We start from the raw sequence: 16,653 nt of genomic DNA, 5'->3' as shown, positions 1-16,653 counted from the left end.
TCTGTCAACAGGTCTTTCTGTAGCTGTTGATGACAACACACCCCTGCTACCATGATCACCCAGGGGCGAGGCTCAGCCATGGTCAAGATTAGGGTTTCGATATTTAGATCTGCACTAGAGGTTGGTGATCGGCACACCAATGTCATTCTGTTAATAAACTATTAACATTTCCACTTGTGCAACGCTCCATTGACAGGCCCTAGTACAAAGCACTGACTCTGCCACTGCCAAATCTCTAATCGCTGCCTTCAAGAGAAGATTGCTCTTTAAAACACACTGTGAGAAAGGGAGATATCCAAAGCTGAAAATCATTCCATTTTATTACTCCCCCTAGCACTTCGCCCAAACACGCAACTTTCTGCCCAGCGATGACACTTCATCTTTTGACAACCTGGTTAAAGACAGGTGTGTGCATGAAAGTCAAATCCTTCTTCTCCGTTCGCTCCGCATGGAAGCTCTTCTCGAATATAAAAACCTGCTGCCAAGCCGGATAAGCTGTGCTCATGTGTCAGTCATTCCACTCGTACGTGCGAGATCTCTGCTCCGGCTAAGGACCCGGGCGCCGGATTGGGCCGGAGCGCGCGTGTTTAGTTTCAAACGACCCAGTGGGCACTGACGTGCTGGGAGGGGCGAGTAGACAGCTCGAGACAAGAGGACCGACCGGTCTGGGCAGGCCCGCCTGCTTTCCCTAGAGAGGCCACACCCCAGAACAGCTGGACAACACCCAGCCAGAGACCTGCTCTGCCACCTCCACCTCATGGGGCTGGCGGAGACCGAGAGGGCAGGCGCTTAGCAGCAAACCGCAAGCCACAAGCGCCCCACCCCAGGGACTGTACTCACACACCTCAATGCTAAGCAATCTCTCTGTTTAATCAACAAAGCAGTGTGCGCTGGAGTTTTCAGTGGCGGCCATGCGTATACAAACTCCTGTATGCCTCTCTTTTCTTGATATGAACACTGAGAGCCCCTGCTCTGGAAGCCCCAAGAATTCACCTCCTGTAACTAATGTGTCCCCTTTAGGAGGATATAAAAACATGCTTGGCAGCGGTGACTGATCACCCCCCTCCCCCCCTCAATTTGAAACTAAGTTGATAAATCAGGATGGCATTTTACAGGAAAAAAAATTGGGTAAATTCCTATTTTTTTTTCTATGCAAACCAGCTCCCCTACATGAATCTGCCCCACCCTTTCCCAGCCTGGGCAGAGGAACAGGAGTTTCCCCTTGCTATCTCTCTGAGCATCAGAAGCTCCCAGATTGTAAAACCCCCTGTAAAGACGTTCAGAGCGTTTAGCGCTAATTGCTCTCCTCCTCCACACATTTTTGGTCAACATGGAGCACACAATGCGTGTTGGCTCAGCTCTGTCAATCACACGCCCTGTAATAGGGAGTTCAAACTGCAGCCCTCCTGTTCCTAAAACCCGTTTCCTTTCTTCTGACTCATTGGCCTCCTGTTGGCTGTGGTTCACTGGGGGGGCAGACTGCCTTGGCTCACCTTGAGAAGCAGAGTGGCAGTAAACCAGGGTCCAGCTGCCAGACAAGCGCACTAGCTGCCCTGGTGCGACGGATGGGGCACTGTCACAGCGATTAACGCTCTCGGCCAGCTGCCACACCGACTCCGAGGTGAGCCAGCCTCCTTCATCTTTGATGCCGCCCGCCCTTGAACACCTCCCAGGGCACGCTCGAACCCTTGACCCAGCAGCAGGCAGGGCTTAGCCCTTTTGTTCATTGTTGATTCGCTTGAATTATGACTTCTGCGCACACAGAGCTTTCTGGGATGGGGGGGAGGGGTTGTGGTCGCAGACAGTAAAGACTGGCAGCCTGCATGAACAAAGCTGCTTTTCCATCAAATAAGATGAGCAACCTTTTCGGTAACGACCCTGATGGATGAACTTGATCTGCCAGGGTTACCCTCTTCCCAAGACTGTCACCCATCGCTGTTGAACCCAAGACCCTGGCTTCTCACAAGAAACTGCGGGGTGAGGTTCTTGGATCAGGGAGCTACTAGCAACCCAATGGTCAAGACAGGCCACTTTGAAGCTCTCTTATGCTCCAAGTCCTTATTCAGCCAGAGCCGCGCGGCTCTGAGGCTGCCAGACTTTGACCACCCAGCTGCACTCTGACAGACAACAGCCCAGGCTTCTACACTGGGCTCCCTTATCTGCTCAGGACTGCAATCCGCCCACCACGCACACATTCCAGACCCATTACCTCTTGCAGTCTGAGATCGGAGGGCTGGAGGAGGGGGGGTCACATTCTTGTTTGACCCCGTGCTTCAGATGACCCCACAGTAACATCATGGAAACTTGGTTCAATTATATTTAGAAGCTGAGACAAGGGAACTTGTTCGCACCCGGAGGGCAGATAAGACCAGGGACAGCAACGTCTCTTCAGGCAACACGCTAAGCTCCTGCCCAAGCCAGCGGGTTAGCGCTGCACGATCAGCCAGCGGCCAGTGGTCAGTCTCCAGCTGTGCTCTTCTGTGGGCACCTTCGATATTCTACCCCAGGGCCAGCACAAGGCGTTTCTATCAAATCCCACAGCCCCCAAAACACAACCCCTTCTAAAAACCGCACAGTCCCGCAGCTGGTGTAAAGGTCATATGAGAAGCACAGAGGAGCTCAGATGAAGGAAGAAGATCAAAGGAAATACAGTACAAAAATCCTACTGCCTTCGTTAATGGTACTCTACTTTACTGTAATGAAGACTCGTGCAGCCATCCAGGTGAAGTAAGCTTCAGCACAGCTCCCCTCATCACTCTGCAGTGACTGCTCCTGTTGACACACTCCGGTCAGGGCACAGGGCGCCTCGTGCCCCAGGACTGACCCCTACCCTGCTTCTCGAGCGGAAAGTCCTTCAAGAGCCTTCGAGAACGGTCCTCCTACCGGGAGGAGGGAAAAAGGCCTCAGCCCAACTAGGAGGAATGGGGGAAGGGGCCCTCTGACCTCGGTCCGAGTCGAGTTGAGGGCGACCGTCAGGAGTAAAAACACAGTCAAGAGACCTGGAGCTAAGACTCCAGCGCACTGATGCTAACTAGATGCAAAGGAACAAGTAAGAGGTTTATTCATTGCTGAAAGGAGAAGAAAGTAAACAACGTTTCGACCCTGAAGTCTTCTTCAGGTCTTCACCCTCACACTTGGAGAAGACTCCACGGCCGAAACATTGCATTTTCTCTCTTCTCTTTTCAGCAGGGAATAAACCTCTTACTTGTCCCTTTGCAGCCTACGCCTGCTGACGCAGCTCCCCACCTGCACTGCGAATTAGATTCCAGATGACATCAGTCACTTGACGAGATCAAGCCCCCCGCGATGGCGTCGAGATTCCCAGCCCCCTTGTCGGGCAGGTGAGGCCTGGCTCATCCCCCACCCTGGGCTGGGCTATCGCTTTGTGAAAATGGGCGCACACCTGTTTGACACAGTCTCCCTTCATCCGTGTGCCACAGCCCCCGAGAGGGAGGACTGGACGTCACCGCTGGAAGCAGGCTGGGGGGTACCGGGACGCCCCCAAGGATGAGGGTCAGCTGGGGAAGAGAGATCTTGGACCCACAGGACCGACACCCCCTCTTTAGAGAAGCAACTCTCTGGAGACAGAACCGCGCAGACCCACGGCAGTTTTTGCCAGCTGATGCCAGACGCTCTCGTCTGACCTGAGGGACGAGAGGGGTCACCCAGCGGCCCGGCTCTGACCCGTCACATGACCCCCCCCGATCAGCTCCCTAAAACTGCCACAGCACATCTCCTCCTTTCCACAGAAATACTGATCGCCACCACGTGCTGCTCACCAGCTCGTCACAACCCCCGTCTGTCAAACGCTGGCAGCTGGGGGGCAGCTTTCAAAGTCTTCTGCTGCAGGGGGAAAACATGCTCCAGTTTCTCCAAACCGTATTTCCCAGAAGTGCGTTTGAGCAAAGAAAAGAGAAAATTAATTGATCTCGAATCTAGGGCACCCTCTTTCTAGATTAAACGCCGGCGACGGCTCTCGGGAGTGAAATCAGACGCAGGAGCGCTGAAACTCACCCCCGCCGGGGAACGTGCAGGGGGTCCGCTCTCCCGATCGCCTCGACCCCCCCTCCCATCCCGCCACGGAGCACGCGCGCCGCGTGCGGGTTCGTGGGATCATAATGGGATTCATCCCCGATTAAGAATTTACTGCGGAGTGCCTGCCAGATCTCGGGGCTTCTGCGGCGTTTTTGCTAATTGGCGACGCTCGTTTTCAACACGCGCCGAGTTAGACAAACCGTTCCCGACACTCAGGACCGAAAAGGAACAATCCCACGATCTCTCTCTCGCCTGGCTTTCCAGGCGGACTAACGGGTAGTCTCGTTCATCCTGGAGAACGATCGACTCTCCGCGAAAGGGCGGAACACGGCCTGCATGTCACGTTGTTTCTCCAGAACTCCCCGCCTGTGATGTTATCTGTCTGGCTAAGGGACGCGCCTACCCGCCACACCACCCCGGGCGGAGTCGCCTGCAACAGTTCAGGCACGCAAGGCATTTTCTCACACTTCGGAAAATGAGGAAGGATTCTTTTTTTTAAAAAAAAAAAAGGACGTAGAAAACTTTCACTTCATGATATATTACCGGCCTTTATGGGAATCATATTTACAAACGTAGGTGTAACGTGTAATTTTCACTATCTCTACATTCCCCCCCGTGTTTGACTGGAGTCAAGGTCACAGCGTCCTTTAACAGTGTTGTTCTAGCACACAGATTCACTCTAGTAACTGTCAATCCATACCACTGTACGTCAATTACTGGCCGATAACTGGTCGATTGACTGGAGCACGAAGCAGGGGCCGGTGTGAAAACCCCACACCAGCTGAGGTATTAGGAACTGGGACTGGTCATGGATCTGTTCATTCCAGGCACCCCACTGGGCTGGACTGGGCCAGGTCAGGCCACATCAGAGCCCCAGAGTCCATCACCCACCCTTGACTGTCACATCCTGACATGTAGCACCCCGAGACCTGGCTGCACCAGGATGAGTGACCTGCAGCTCTGTAGCACCCTGAGCCCTGACTGCACCAGGATTAGTGACCTGCAGCCCTGTGATGCCCTGAGCCTTGACTGCACCAGGATTAGTGACCTGCAGCTCTGTGGCACCCTGAGACCTGGCTGCACCAGGATGAGTGACCTGCAGCGCTGTGGCACCCTGAGACCTGACTGCACCAGGATGAGTGACCTGCAGCTCTGTAGCACCCTAAACCCCAAACTGCACCAGGATTAGTGACCTGCAGTGCTGTGGCACCCTGAGGCCTGACTGCACCAGGATTAGTGACCTGCAGCTCTGTAGCACCCTAAACCCCAAACTGCACCAGGATTAGTGACCTGCAGCGCTGTGGCACCCTGAGGCCTGACTGCACCAGGATTAGAGACCTGCAGCTCTGGAGCACTGGAGCACCCTGAGCCCTGACTGCACCAGGATTAGTGACCTGCAGCGCTGTGGCACCCTGAGCCCTGACTGCACCAGGATTAGTGACCTGCAGCGCTGTGGCGCCCTGAGACCTGGCTGCACCAGGATTAGTGACCTGCAGCGCTGTGGCGCCCCGAGACCTGGCTGCACCAGGATTACTGACCTGCGGCCCTGTGATGCCTGCTGCCAGCAGAAGCCAGCAGATCCAGAGGGGGCTACGCATTTGTTTTGGCAACACTCTCAGCTCACCACTGCGTCGAGGTGGAAGTGAAAAGGGCGCAGCACCACCCACGGCAGAAGCAGCCGCCGCCGCCTTGTTACGAAGACACAAAACATCCAGTCTGGTAGCCTTCGGCGTGAAGGAACCACGCGTCCGCAGATAAGAGGTACATCACGTCCACTCGCACAGCCCGAGCGGATGGGAGCTGCAGCAATCAGGAGCGTGACTCACCCTTTCTGCAGACCAGCAGACTTTGTCACAAACTCCCCCTTGACACACCCAGGCCCGCCCTCCCACCCACGGGACCTGCTCCTTTCAGGGCATGTGCTCAGCGTCCCGGGCAGGACGTGTCGGGCGCGGAGAGCCATTCCCAAGGCCCTCACAGGAGCAACAGCGAATGACACCCCCCCCCACCACCACCACGAGCAGCGACCAGCAGAGAGCTCACGCCCGTAGCTCCAGCGGCACTGTCTCGCCCCGCGCGCAGAGATATTCCCCCCGGGGCAAAACAAACTGCACCGTCTCGTCAAGCGAGAACACTGGAGGGGTGGGGTGGGGTGGGGGGGTGGTGTTTTGACTAAGTCATTGCTCAATAAGATCAGGCAGAACAGGACGCAAGCTCGCCACAAACATCACAAAGCATTGCTCTGCTGCTCCAGAGCCCCAGGGGAACAGGGGAACACTTGCAGAACGTCGGCGAACCCGCACAGGGCTCACCCCAGAGCCCACCGCCGGGACGTCCCGCGCGAGATCTGCACGCCGCAGTGGGTCAAAGGGAACAAGATCCCTGTGGGCCCAGGTGCGCTTTATCCGTCCCCTGGCCTACGGGAGGTTTTCCAGCACTCTGCCCTCTCTCATCGTCTGCTGTGCACTTGCCTCGTGCGTGGCCCGGGGGGGGAGGGGTTCGGCCCTGTCTCTGTGCTCTGCACGTTCAGGGCGATTCAGGGGAATTTTTTCTGGTTGCTGTCCTGACCCGACTTGCACGGCAATTCACACCCCGAGCATCAGCCTGTCTGCAGCACGGAGCAGCAGAGGAAAAAAGCCTGCAGCGAGGCAGAGCCTGGGCTTCACATCTGAACACACAAAGGGCACTAAACAATAGAGTACAACATGGCAATTTAAGGCTTTCTACAAACAATACGGGTTGGTTGCAATTATGGTACTCCAGCAGCCAAATCACCCTGCAGCTCCCAGCTGGCAGCCCCACTGGAGCTCAGCAGTGTGAGCCTGGCCAGTACCTGGATGGGAGACTCCTGGGAAAGCTGAGGCTGCTGCTGGAAGAGGTGTCAGTGGGGCCAGCAGGGGGCGCTCACCCTGCGGTCTGTGTGGGTCCTAATGCCCCAGTATAGTGACGGGGACACTGTACTGTAAAAAGGCGCCGTCCCTAGAATGAGACGTAAAACCGAGGTCCTGACTGTGATCATTAAAAATCCCAGGGTGTTTCTCGAAAAGAGTAGCCAAATTTCCCATTGGCCCTTATCAATCATGGCCTCCTAATAACCCCCCTCTCTGAACTGGCCTCATCACTCTGCTCTCCTCCCCACTGAGAGCTGGTTTGAGTTAGAGGACTGGAGCATCATCCAGGTGGGGCCTGTAAAGAGCTCTGAGTGGGGTGTCCAGAAAAGCGCTCTATAAGTGTAAGCAATTATTATTACTACCCGACAAACAAGAAAAGGACTCCTGTCCTGGCTACTCTGCACTGGCTTCCCCTGGTTAATTGAGCAGTTGAGCTTGAAATGATTTTGCTGGCATTCCAAGCCGCGGGCAGCCTTGCAGAGATGTTGTGTCCAGCAGCCCCCACACCGAAGGTCTGGTTAAAGAGAGAGGGTGGGGCCGCTCCCCACAACCTTGAAACTGCTCTGCCAAGAACTCAAGCTCGCTGGCTAGTTTGAGCTCCATGCCGATGACTCACTTTTACAAGATAAATTTTGTTGCTTAATGGATTTCCTACTGTTTGCATGTGTAACTTTTTTTTAATTACTTTGATTTTTTTCAAAATATCTGCACTTATACCTGCTTACTGGCTCTTCTCCATCTTGTTAACCTATTCTATTTTATTTCTAAAAAAGCACTTTGAGTCTTATGCGCGAAAGGTGCGTTATAAATGAGTGAAAAACAAATCATAACACCTTAAAGAAACTTAGGTGTTAATAAGCCATTACCCTCCCGCAATATATACAACACATACAGCAGTACCAGGGTTTACCGTTCTCATTAGATCAGACCGTACTGATCTATAGTATAGCGCAGGAAACTCCATGGAACATAATTACCACAAGCCAGCTCGGCACACAACAAGCGATCACTTTCGCCTCGATACTACCGTTTTGTGACAGCTACATCTCACCCACGGCTCTCGCCGTGAACGGAGCGGGCCAGTTTCTGAAGAGGCAGAACCGAAGACAGCGAGTATTAAAAAAAAAAAGAAAAGTCAGGAAGGGTCTCCGGCCACACTAAATCAAAGCCTCCTTCATGGGTTTAAGGCTGTCCGCACGTACTTGGGGTTGGGGAGGTGACACACACACCAGGTGCGCAAGAGAAACACACAATAAACGCGACACAAGACCACAGCGCAGCAGCTGCCGTCGGCGAGGAAGGACTGGCGAGTCTCACCTGAGGCGGTGCTGTGGGCTGTCCCGTTCACCGCCCTCGACACGGACCCGGAGGACTTCTCGGCCAGGCGCAGCTGGACCTGCTGCTGGACCCGGCGGGACCGGGAGAGCTCGTCCGAGCGGGTGCCGCCGCGCTCCAGCTGGATCTCCGAGGGGACGGCATAGCTGCTGACGGGCGTGTTGGTGGGCTGCACAGTGGACAGAAAGACGGTCTCAGAAATGACGCTCATGGCCGGGTCCGGAGGCGCTGCTCCCCCGAGTTCCGAAATAAGATAAATCCCTCCGTGGAGTCAGAGAGGGGCGCCTCTTTGTCCTCCTGCTTCTTCTCCTTGACGACGATGTCGGCAGGGAAGGTGTTAAGGGCTGGCGAAAAGTAAAGTTGCTCGGCACGGCGCACGAACAGGAAACCGCGCTGCAGGCGAACGCCACCGGACTGGATTTAACGAGCACAGACGTTGCTCAACTCGAGCAACTCGCCTCGGCTGGGCGCTTTTTTAGGAAGAAAAAAAATTATTAATCTTCTGCGCTCCTCGGTGCTAGCAACGTCTCTAGTGTCCTCGGACCTATTTTTATCCCATTCGCTTCGATCTGAACTGCACTCGCTCCCGGTGGACGAACATCAGTAAGGCAGTCGTCTGAGGGCGGGGGGGGCGGGGCTTCCTGCATTACCTTATCCAGGTGAGCCCGTGAGCCCGCCCCCCGCGCTGGCCCCGAGACCCCCTCTCCCCCCGGAGGCCTTAAGGTGGACCGGACAGTTCGGCGCGCCAGCGAGATGCCGAATAATCAACACGTCGGATTTGTTGTTTTACTTCTGCCTAACGCACTCAGCTGTCTCTTCCTAAACTACTCTTCTCCACTGGCAACAATGAACTACGAATTAAATCCGACCGCACCGCGCTGAACTACGGTGTGTAGAGCAGAAAATATAATTACCACACACCAGCTCGGCACACAAACAGCAGTCCTATTGATATTACGTTGACAGAAAAACATTTTTTAAGATAAACGTGCATCCTGGATCCACTTTGTTAGTACCACGCATTATATACAATACAGCTTGATGTATTTAACAACATTTTATCAACTGATTTATTGATTTTTGACTGTAGAATCAACCTTTAGTAACGCTATTTAAGAAACTTTGATCTATGTTAGTAGTTCTACATCTTTTATGCGAGTGCGAGTCTCCTTAATATTTAATCTGATGTTACTAATAGTTGCTCCTTCGTCTGAGAATATTTTCTCCGAAGGTATTAAAATTATAGTACTGTCCTAAAACGTTTATCTGGACTAAAGCGGTGTTGGACTCCAGTGGAGCCCTCTATTAATTAAAGATGATTGAAACATTGATTTATTTTCCAAACCCACGAACTGAACTTGTTTTTAAACAGTTTCGCCTCTTTACAAATCTGTCACCGGTGCCCGATGACTGCATTTTAGAGTCCCGTCGTCTCCAGCACCGCTCGTAATGAGATTGTCACAGCGTCATTCCTACACCTTTCTGTGAATCGTCGCTTGATAACCCGCTAGAGGCTGTTTGGAAGACCAAGGCAGAACAACTGTTTGAAATAAAAAAAAACAATTCTTTATTTTTCGTCTGCAGCAAAGCGTTTTCTTCTAGTTGCTTTAGTAAAATGCCAAGCTGTGGGAATGGGTCTCTGGGTTATTCCCAATTGAGAACGCGTTTTTAATGCGATTTAACTGGCGCGGCGGTTAGCACTTCTGCCTCGGGTTCGGAACCGGACCTGTGGTGCTGTCAGGGTGGGGTTTCCTCCCACAATCCAGAAACACACACTTGATCTTAGCCAAAAGGCCGACATCGCATCGGCAGGTCAGTTGTTTCTGGGGGAAATTGACCCTAGGTGCAAGTGTTTTAGTGTCTCAAGTAGTTCCCGTTGGGAGCCGCGTCAGCGCGCTTAGACGGCAAAAGGAACAGGTACAGGTTTATTCCCTGCCTAAAAGAGAAGAAAAGAAACACGACGTTTCGGCTGTGGAGCCTTCTTTGGGTGTGTTTGTGTGTGCGTGTGCCCTGTGATGGCCTGGCGTCCCGTCCAGGATGTACCCTGCCTGGCGCCCGTTGCCTGCTGGGATAGGGTCAGGCCCAGCGACCCTGAACTGGAGAAAGGGCTTCGACAATGGCCGGATGGACAGATGCCTACTGCGGCCGTACTTCGTGTGCTCTGTGGCCTCTCTGCTCTGTTCTCAGCCCCACCCCGACTTCTGCTTTCTCCGGAGAATCGACACTCTTGCCAATTACACCTTTAACAAAAAAAAAAACAAACGACCGTGAACGGGGGGCGTTTCGCCGAACAAACGTTGCTCGGAATCGAAAACGGCACGGTGGCGCGTCGGAACCTTTTGAAGCCAGGGCGGTTCTGGACTGGACGTGTCCGTGACCCCCCCGGCTGTGTGAATGACGAGCGGTGGCCCGGGGCGGACGTCGCGGTTCGGTTCGGCTCCTGGGAGTTTCCGAGCCGGCCATGCAGGCGTCTCCGGAGAGCTGCGCTCCGCGCTCAGATGCGCAGCGGCTCGGCGACAGCAGTCCTAATGAATGCACGACCGGGGACTTCAAGCTCCCCCTACTTACATTTTACAGTGATTGAATATTTATGTGTAAAAAAATAAAAAATAAAAAACCCCAAAGGCGTCAGATATCTAGCCTCGTTAGGAAAGTTTACTGCGTTTACGTCCAAGAATAATCCAAAAAATGTTCCCAAACTTTGTGGATATGCCACTATCGAAAACGGTTTTAGTTCATCTAACTGTGTTGAAGTTCGACCCCGCTGTTGAATAGGATTCAGAAGCCAGGACTGGCTCCAAACGAGGAGAGGTCATTCACTGACCGCCAGCCCGCCGACACCCCCCTCTCGCTCGTTCTCCTGCCGTTTCGCACCTGCGACCTCATTTTTTTTTATTCCCCTAGATGACGACGCATTGATCCCACACGAACTCCGATGAAATTAAAAAGAGGGTAGGAGGGAGTGTGGGCTTTAAAACGGAAGCGCATTGCTGCCACCGAGGACCCAAAAACAAGATCCTCACCCTGTCCTCGCAATTAGGAGAACCTGATGTCGTCATTACGAGATAGTAATTCTCGCGTACTTCATGTGATCACGCGATAGCACAATTGTCATACAGTACCTTTATGGCCACGTGCGGATTTAACAGTTTTAAGCACACTGTTTGCACGTGTAACTGTTCATAACGGACCTATCGTCGCTTTGATCTCTGCATCCCACAAAACCGCTCCCCATGATTATAATGATCCTGTTCAGGTTTGCTAAAAATGGCAAGATTTCACTCGGACTAAAACCCCAGGTGAAAGTAGAGCCGTACAAATTCTGCAGCGCCGGACACTGACATGATCATTAAACCCGAAAGCCAGCCAAGCTCACGGTAGCTTCTAGATGCGTCCAGTGCACAGCGTAACAGGTCGTCCATACACTGGAGGAGTCATTGCTGTCTCAGGATTACGCCCGAATGTTTCACCAGCTGGAGCTCGAAAATAAAGACCTGAGCCTTCTGTTTCAAACAGTTGCTCTCCCTCGGATCCAGACAGCCTCTAGTGGGTCATCAAGTGGTGATTCAGAGAAAGAGGTAGAACCGACACTGTGACAAGCAGTCTTATTATGAGTGGTCTTGGACACGACCAGACTCCCCGGTTAATCAGTGGAAGAATGATTACTGGTGACAGATCTATAAACCAGCAAGAGGGACCTGGTATCCCAGCAGCATCTAACGTTACAGCTGCCCAGGGACCTGCAAAAAGGGCAGTTTTAACAAGTCACCAACATCACAATTCACACCTTTTCTTCAGGATAACTCTATATTGTTTTTTTGTCTGCTGTCCCCTTACGAACAGGCAGCAGTGTGTGGTTTCACTGGTATGAAGTGAGGTGCTTGAGTACTTTCGCACAGTAACTCCCTCGTGAATGTGGCACAGCAACGAGTAGGCCTGAGCGAAACTGCGGGAGGCAAGAGGCAAGAGCAGAAGACGCAGCATGAAGGCAGTGTCACAGCTCCTGGGGGCTGTGGGCAGGGGGAGCTTGAAAAACCTGCTCTGTATAATTACCATGGCAAGAGAGAGCCTGCCGGTGATGTCAGAGAGCCTGCCGGTGATGTCAGAGAGCCTGCCAATGATGTCAGAGAGTCTGCTAGTCACGAGAGAGAGTCTGCCAGTGATGTCAGAGAGTCTGCCGGTGATGTCAGAGAGTCTGCTAGTCATAAGAGAGTTCTGCTGTGTGAGCGAAATCTCTCACTGTAAGTGGGATCGCTCGTCTTGTTTCTCGATCGCGCTGTCCTGTCATCCAGCATCTACTTCCATCTCTGCCCAGAAAATCCTTTGGCGCTTCCTTGATTGACTACGGCCCTGTGCGTACCCCAAGCTAGAACAAGCCACCTTAATTTTGGATGCCAGAAGGCAACTGGGGTTGTGTTGAAGAGCCAGGCAGGACGACTGGTCCCGAGCCTTTTGGGATTTTTATTCAGCCCAAAGGTTTTGCCTCGTGCCTCCTGTTCCCACTCGCTGGGAAAATGCCCCCCAGGAAAGCTGCCCCAGATGGAGGCTGTGCCCGCTGACCTGTCCCCCCAGCTCACTCCTCCTCCAGAAGGAAGGATCAGAGCCAGGGCGGGAGGGGCCTCAAAATCAAGAGTCTCTCAACGCTCATTCAGCCTCTGCAGTACCTGTGACAGGCCTCCAGAAACTCGATTTGTCGTGGGGACAAGTGACGCAGGGTGGATTCTGATCATTACTAGGCCTTGCCTTGCACATCGACATGGCCAGCAGCCACATCACTCTGCAACTCAAAAACTGGCAGCCCCACTGGAGCCTGGTCAGTACCTGGATGGGAGACTCCTGGGAAAGCTGAGGCTGCTGCTGGAAGAGGTGCACACTGGTGGGGGTGGAGGGGATCCCCATTACCTGTAAAGCGCTCTGAGTGGAGTGTCCAGAAAAGCGCTATATAAGTGTAAGCAATTATTATTATTATTATTATTATCGAAAATTGCAGAGAACTTTTTGAGGTCCAGCTTTTGACACAACCCTGAAAAGTGAACTGTGCCACTGTGTTTCAAAACATACCCGTGGTCTACTTAAAAGTGCCCTTTCTCTCTTAGTTTTCCTCCTTTTCCTGGTTTGAATCAACGCAGTTGGTATCCTGTCTTTGTGCTGACTGGCTTCTCACACTGGCACAGCAGCTGGAATAAAGCCCATTGTGTGCTGCACAGGTGTGCCATTTGATCACACAGTGTGGCTGTTCAGCCCTGTGCCCCTCTTATCAGTGTGCACAGGCAGCTCCTCCCACCCCACCCCCCACACACAAGCTGTCTCACGCCTTTCCCTGTGGCAGCCCTGCTCAGACATCACTGGGAGACTCTCTCTTATGACTAACAGTCACTATGACATCACTGGAGACTCGCTTTTATGACTAACAGTCACTATGACATCACTGACAGACTCTCTCGTGACTAGCAGACTCTCTGACATCATTGGCAAAGGCAGAGCTGTATGTCACCAACAGCCTCCCTGCCCAAGGTGGGGAGTCCAGGTAGAGACTGGAGGCAGGGCAGAGCGGTGGCTCTGTGGCTCAGGATCTGCGCCTGTGGCTGGAAGGTTGCTGGTTCAAATCCCACAGATGGCAGAGGAATCCTACTCCAGCAAGGCCCTTAACCCCAACTGCTCCAGGGGTGCTGTACAATGGCTGACCCTGCGCTCTGACCCCCAGCTTCTCTCTCCCTGTCTGTGTCTGCAATTCCTAATGCAAGAAATTGTATAGGGCTAAGTAATGTTATGTTACCATTGTCCTCTGATACTGCACCACCGACTGTGATAAGTTATTATACAATCTGTCGATGGCCTTGAGCTCAGCCCAGCCCCTGGGTCAGAGGACAGTGCCAACCAGCTCTCTCACCAGTCTCTCACCCAGTCTCTCACCCCCCAGCAGAGCTCTTCTTGTGAGACAGCACGGCCCAGCCGATGAAGACTAGCCCATCGGTTAGATATTTATCTGGTGTCCTTCGTGCGCATGCATCGCGAGAATATGCCATCACCTTCCGGGATAGATGCAAGCACACTTGAGCTGGCGGTCAAACGCTAGCCTGACCAAGAGGCCACCCAATGGGAGATTCCTTCAGCAGAGTTTTACATCATCACACTCAATTCCCAGCTCTCGGGAACACACAAGAGGAAACCCCACCAGAGCAGGGTCAGCGATCGCCTACAGATATTCTACTCAAGCAACATCAGTTGAATAAATGAGTCTTCTTAGTCAGGTCTTTAGAAGACAAAGAATTCTAGGGTTATTTTAAATGTGTTTTAGACGAGGTAATACTTTAGTTATGGAGGGACTGAATGGCACTGTGCGAGGTGGCTGGGGAACGCAGCTTAAGACGGATGACCAGCCGGTTCTCTCTGTGCTCGCCGAGAGAGAAGCACCCCAGCAATGCCCACTGCACGCCCAGAGAACATCAATTATTCAGGTCGAACACCGAGCTAAAATTTAGGCCCATCAATAATGCAACACTGCAATTCTTTAGCCAGAGCGGGAACATAAACAGCCGACTAATGGGAAAGAGTATTTCTTGCAGTTTTCGTGAAGGTGTGTGGGTCTATGGCACCTGCGGCCTCTATGACCAAATACCTGAGGGGCAGAACCAGGAGCCTCCTGTCTGTAACCCTGTATCAGAGGGGGAAGCCCAGATGTGTGTGGGAGGCGTTACTCTGCCTTTGTGAGACCCAGGGAAGAATACAGATGTTCAGCCTGAACCCGCTGCACCTTCTCAAAGCGAGCCTGGTACCTGCACAGAGACAGAGACCGCCGTCCCATTCTCCAGTCCCCCGAGAGCTGCAAGCTCCTCTGCTTTTCATTGCCTTTGAGCTTTTCATTGCTCAGTTTCTCGGCTTCTTGAATAAAGGTTAATGTGGTCTTCAAGCAGGCTTTGTAACCCGAGCCCGATTTGAGCTCTCGCGAAGGAATACTTAACTCAAACAGTGAGAGGAGCATGCAGAAACACAGCGATACTGAGCTCTCTGAACCCTGCCCCTCTGGCACACTCACACAAACTGGGCGTAAGGCAGCAGACAGGTCTGTCACCGCACAGTAACAACAAAACCGGTTTCCTCTTGGAATAATAGGTGATCCACATCTTTTCCTTCACCGTGTTCCCTCCCCCCCCCATCTGCCATGATACCAAGGCGCATGCCCTTATAGAGGAGCAGAGCAGCACCCTCCCTGCGTTTCTGCAGCTCTGCACAAGGCGGGCTCACCAGCTTGGCCCCGATTTAACTCTGACTCCAGCACAGCTCACAGAGACCAGATGTGACCCCAGACAACATGGAGCACAAACACCCCAGCCAGCACACAGAACCCCATCTCTTTCAGGTCCTACACCTTTCTTCATGAGCACTGCAGAACGTCAGTCACACCGCAGAATAATATTGTTATGTCACAGGGAATCACGGAGGTACAATATTGGTTCACACGTTATTAGTGCTCGTGGAAACCAAGGTCCAAATGAAGGATCTTGGACTGGATCGAAGAGTATTCTAACTTCTCTTGGACTGTATTACCCTGGGATCTGTGAGAACTAGTCTGGAAACCCCAAATCCCAGTTCTGGGAAATCCCGTCTTCAGGAGCAGGAATTCGAACTAACAGCGAACCCGCCCTGTCCAGCGCTGGCTGGGTGCAGGTTCCAGTTTTGCTCAGACCGCGGTAAATCGCCGAGACTCTGCTACCCGAAGCCCAGTGGGAGCAACAGCGCAGGCTGTCTGGAGAGGGACGCGCCCAGGCCCGGAGAGGAAAATGGGAAGAGACGCTGTATTTACCATGAGAGCTGCTGCCAGGGTCCGGGTGTCTGGGGAGTCCGTGAGGAGACAAAAGATCCGCGAAACAGAGGAATGTCTTTTTCCGCACCTGTGCGCTGTCTGTTCTGCTGAGCTTCACAGCAGGGGAGGGATCTTTAAAACCCAGCGCCACCCCCACCCCCCCCCAGCCTGAGCCCTGACAATTACCTGTGCAGCTACACCTTTTTCTGTCTTGTTCTGGCGGAGCACGATAAAGGAGAAAAACTAAATCGCATGGCGCTGAGCCCAGGGGTGGGGAGGGCTGACGGTACAGACATATCCAGTTCTCCAGACACTGTGCAATACGCCTCAATCCTCAAGCCCAACCTTCTGGGCGCCGCACTGCCTCCAGACCAGGTGGCAGGGGGTCAGGCTGCCCCGATTTTACCCTCCTCTGCCCGTGCAGGCTTTGAATGCATCAATCAATCAATCGATCAATCAATCAAGGTTTATTGATCAATGCACAAACAGTACAGCAGCAATGTGTTGGAAGCAATGAAATGCTTTGTCCGCGAGCTGGTTAAGAGGGATACAAGAGCAGAAGGAGAGGAATTTATAGGGATTAGATTA

At 52.9% G+C, this 16,653-nt stretch overlaps 1 protein-coding gene across 3 annotated transcripts in view; it reads right to left on the bottom strand.

Annotated features, from left to right (window-relative positions):
• Nucleotides 1–16,221, bottom strand: part of LOC102688750 (plakophilin-3) — a 37,212-nt gene extending 20,991 nt beyond the window's left edge. Inside the window, exons 1-2 of one of the 3 annotated variants that reach the window (XM_069181485.1) lie at nucleotides 16,066–16,221; nucleotides 8,244–8,430 (exon numbers count right to left, since the gene is read on the bottom strand). In XM_069181485.1, the coding sequence (XP_069037586.1) occupies nucleotides 8,244–8,430; nucleotides 16,066–16,068 (190 nt within the window). In that variant the 5' untranslated portion in view covers nucleotides 16,069–16,221. Of the gene's footprint in view, nucleotides 1–5,573; nucleotides 5,666–8,243; nucleotides 8,884–16,065 lie in introns of those variants that run through there. The other 2 variants (XM_069181484.1, XM_069181486.1) reach the window with 2 other exon arrangements.
• Nucleotides 16,222–16,653: the final 432 nt, after the last annotated feature.

Source organism: Lepisosteus oculatus, chromosome 21 (genome assembly GCF_040954835.1).
Source record: "Lepisosteus oculatus isolate fLepOcu1 chromosome 21, fLepOcu1.hap2, whole genome shotgun sequence".
Classification (NCBI taxonomy): Eukaryota; Metazoa; Chordata; class Actinopteri; order Semionotiformes; family Lepisosteidae; genus Lepisosteus; species Lepisosteus oculatus.
The sequence above is the reverse complement of the archived record's forward strand: the minus strand, read 5'-3'. Positions and strand labels throughout refer to the sequence as shown.